Source organism: Fulmarus glacialis, unplaced genomic scaffold (assembly GCF_000690835.1).
Source record: "Fulmarus glacialis isolate BGI_N327 unplaced genomic scaffold, ASM69083v1 Scaffold17546, whole genome shotgun sequence".
Taxonomy (NCBI): domain Eukaryota; kingdom Metazoa; phylum Chordata; class Aves; order Procellariiformes; family Procellariidae; genus Fulmarus; species Fulmarus glacialis.
The window spans coordinates 1-3,633 of NW_009218932.1; the positions used below are offsets into that span (position 1 = coordinate 1).

Here is a 3,633-nt window from a genome sequence, read left to right on the forward strand (position 1 = left end):
TTTAAATAGTAATAAATTAAAATTAGAATGGAGGATTTGATAAGGTAACCATGAGATGAGGTGTTTTGATTCTTGCTGAAGTTGTAAAGGTTTGGGGACTTAGGCTGTTCCTGTTTCTGGGTTTGTTTATCCTTGTATGATCTAGAGTGTTGACAAGTTTTCTTGCTTCAGTGGCCTATACGACATGGTATTGTTGAAGACTGGGACCTCATGGAGAGATTCATGGAGCAGGTCATTTTTAAGTACCTACGAGCTGAACCTGAGGATCACTATTTTTTAATGGTGAGTTAATGAGACTGGTAAGAAAATATTTTTGTAAGAGGAAAGCTAAATAATGTTCCAAGCACAAGTAGCTCTGTTGGAGGATTTTTCTTTGCATATGTCTTTTATTTCTTCAGCAACCGGGGGGTGGGAGAAAGGGGGAGGAGGAAAGTAATCTGTAAAGTTGCATTATAACTAAATTCTGTTCATTTTGTGATGCAGGCTACTGCAGGTTGGATTTTGTTTTTGAAAAGCTTCAATCACTTTGTTTAAACTAAATTCTGTTTGAAATGTTCTACTTTGAGTGCACTGAGAATTTTAGAAGTTTCATTACCATACCGAGCTAATCCAATGCATGAACCATTACGACTCTATTGAGGTGCTTTTTCAAAACTTTTTTTTGCAGACAGAGCCTCCGCTGAACACACCAGAAAACAGAGAGTATCTTGCAGAAATCATGTTTGAATCATTTAACATACCAGGACTTTACATTGCTGTTCAGGTGAACAAAGTGAATATATACTTCTAAAGTTCAGTATAGCTGCTGTATGTATAGTCTTCTGTATGCACATGTCTAAAATGTTTGAAACAGTATTTTCTGAGATTGTAAATTAGCACACTCTGCCTGTTTCTAAATATAAACTCTTTCTCATGTAGGCAGTGTTGGCCTTAGCTGCCTCTTGGACGTCACGGCAGGTTGGAGAACGTACTTTGACTGGAATTGTCATTGATAGTGGTGATGGAGTGACCCATGTAATTCCTGTGGTATGTAGCAGGATGCAGTTTGAAATTATCAGCAGATAGGATAAATACAGGGTTTGTTTAAGTAAGAAGTGTCAAACTAAACTTTATTTTTAAATTTTTAGTGTTGCTTGGTTGTTTGGGATTTTTTCCTCCCTTACAATTGTTTTGAAAAGTATATATATTGTTATGTGAACTTATTTATGCAATTAATTTAGCTTGCAGACTATAGGAAGGTCACAGTAAGGAATCGTCTGGGCATCTTTTAAAGGTTATTTCTATGTAAAACTTTGTCTTCCGTTACTGTGATGCCTCAGTTCTGTGTAATATTAATGCTTATCACGGTTTTGGATCTCCTGCATGCCACCAATGTCTGACAAGAGATATCCTAACTTTTTTTGATGTCCTGCATTTTGATTCTTTAATATAGCTGACAACGTGTGCTTTTTATATGTTTTTATTGTATTTTAGAAGTTAGTGAACTCTGCTTGTGTGGAAACAACTACGAGCTTGTATAAATGCATGTTCATATGTATAAATGCATGTTCATATACACAGTCGATCTCAAACGGCTTAATTATGTTAGGATGTTAAAAATACAGAATTATCTGTGCATACTGACATCTGTTCTATTGATGTCATTTTGTGTATTTCTGAAGCATATCGTATGCTTGAATGATCAGTTATTTTAGAAATGAAAATTTGATTCCCTTTAGTTTCATCTTGCATTTTGGTATTAACCTGGTCTTCTCAATATTTTCTTCATATTGGAAATGTTGGGGAAAAAACAGCATTTACCATATGAAGCTCTGAAAAGTGTAAAAAAAAAAAAAAAGGGGGGGGGGGGATGGGGGCAAGAGAAGAAATAGAGAAGAAATAATGTTGGCTCAGCAATACTAGTGTTTTCAGTAAATGCATCCTGAAAAAAATTTGGCAAATAGATTTCTTGTTTTTATTGTGCTTATCGTTCGATACTACTTCATTTGATTTTTCTTGTCTGAGGATTTTAATAAATTTTATACTTTTTCCTATTCATTTTTCACTCTCAAACAGGACATGAGTGGTCTATTTATATTACGTTTGCTTTTCAGATCACGCCTAAAAGGAACCATCTGACCAAACTTTGTCTTCTAATGTGTGCAAGATTTTTTGTCTATCGCTTGTGTATCTATTAGATAATCAGTATCTGTTTATATGTGGTAATCAAGGTCTTTTAAATAAAAATAACATCCCCTTTGCAATGAGTTGCACGTTTTTATAATAATTTTTTGGTTTCAAGATCTTACTTTTAATTAAAAATCAAAACAATTATAAAAATGAATGTTAGTTTTGCTGTTAATCATTGATACACAGTAGGTTTTTCCCTAAATATTTTTTTTTCTCTCCTCCTATATAGGCAGAAGGCTATGTAATTGGAAGTTGCATCAAACATATTCCTATTGCAGGTAGAGATATTACTTACTTTATTCAACAACTCCTAAGGGAGAGGGAGGTGGGAATTCCTCCTGAACAATCTCTGGAGACAGCAAAAGCCATAAAGGTACACCCTTCTTTATCTCTTAATACATAAATAAAACTCTTTGAGCTAATTTTTTGGCTTTAACAAGTTGCCAGTGGCTCTCTTAAAAATGCAAATGTAGGCAGTGTATTGTAATTACGCAAACTTCTGGTGGTTTATCCAATCAAGTGCGGGGGAAGGAGAAAGAGGAAGAAGATCTTCATGCTAGACTGTTTGGAGTAAATGTGTTCCGCAGATTAAATCAGCATTTTAAGCTTTAGATTTGTTTAAAATTTGCTTTTTAATTTAATGAAAAATAAATGTATGTAATATCAGTAGGGTGATTGTGTGGGTCTGATCTTGCGATGAGAGCTCGCCATTGAACTTCTTTATTTTTGCAAACCTAATGGTTGTGATGTTTTCATTTTGAGACTAATCTAGATGAGTCGGTGTGCAATCTTATTGAAACAACTAGGCCACGTGCATCATCTTGTAGGCCTGAGTCTTCCATAGTCATTTGGGTGAGAACATCTGTTGAACAGCTCCATCTGTAATAATGCTCATATTTTTGTTTTCTGATTGTGTTATACTTTAATTCAATGATAGAATAATTATTTTGGCAATTTTTAATGCATGGTATTTCTTAACAGGAGAAATACTGTTACATTTGCCCTGACATAGTGAAAGAATTTGCCAAGTACGATGGAGATCCTCGAAAATGGATCAAACAGTATACAGGCATTAATGCGATCAACAAAACCAAGTTTGTTATAGATGTCGGTTATGAAAGGTTCCTTGGACCTGAAATTTTCTTTCATCCTGAGGTAAGAATAGGGACTAGCAGTATTAAGTTACAGGAGCTTTACTGTGCAAGTAAAAAGAGGGGGGAGGGTGGTACTATCATTTTTGGTGCCAGTGCGCCATCACGTGGAAATAAGATATCAGTAAGTCTCCTGACTGCAAGTCTTCTACAGTCTCATAAGCAGAAAAACGTGCGTAGCACTGCATTGATAATATTTTAAATCATGGACACTGGCATTTCTGTACTTCCTCTGTTGACACTGAGTCAATTTATAAAGCATGGATGCTAAATTTGTCCTTGTGGGAAGTTGTCATGGTTTAACCTGGCAGGC

General features: G+C 35.2%; 1 protein-coding gene across 1 annotated transcript; it reads left to right on the forward strand.

The window, feature by feature from the left end:
• Window positions 1–171: 171 nt before the first annotated feature.
• Window positions 172–3,324, forward strand: LOC104069546 (actin-related protein 3B; the record flags this gene model as incomplete). The annotated part of the gene is made up of 5 exons (XM_009580199.1): window positions 172–282; window positions 668–763; window positions 919–1,026; window positions 2,399–2,542; window positions 3,151–3,324. Coding segments are annotated over 5 exons (633 nt in total), but the record flags the coding sequence as incomplete, so codon positions are not given.
• Between the last annotated feature and the right edge of the window lie 309 nt (window positions 3,325–3,633).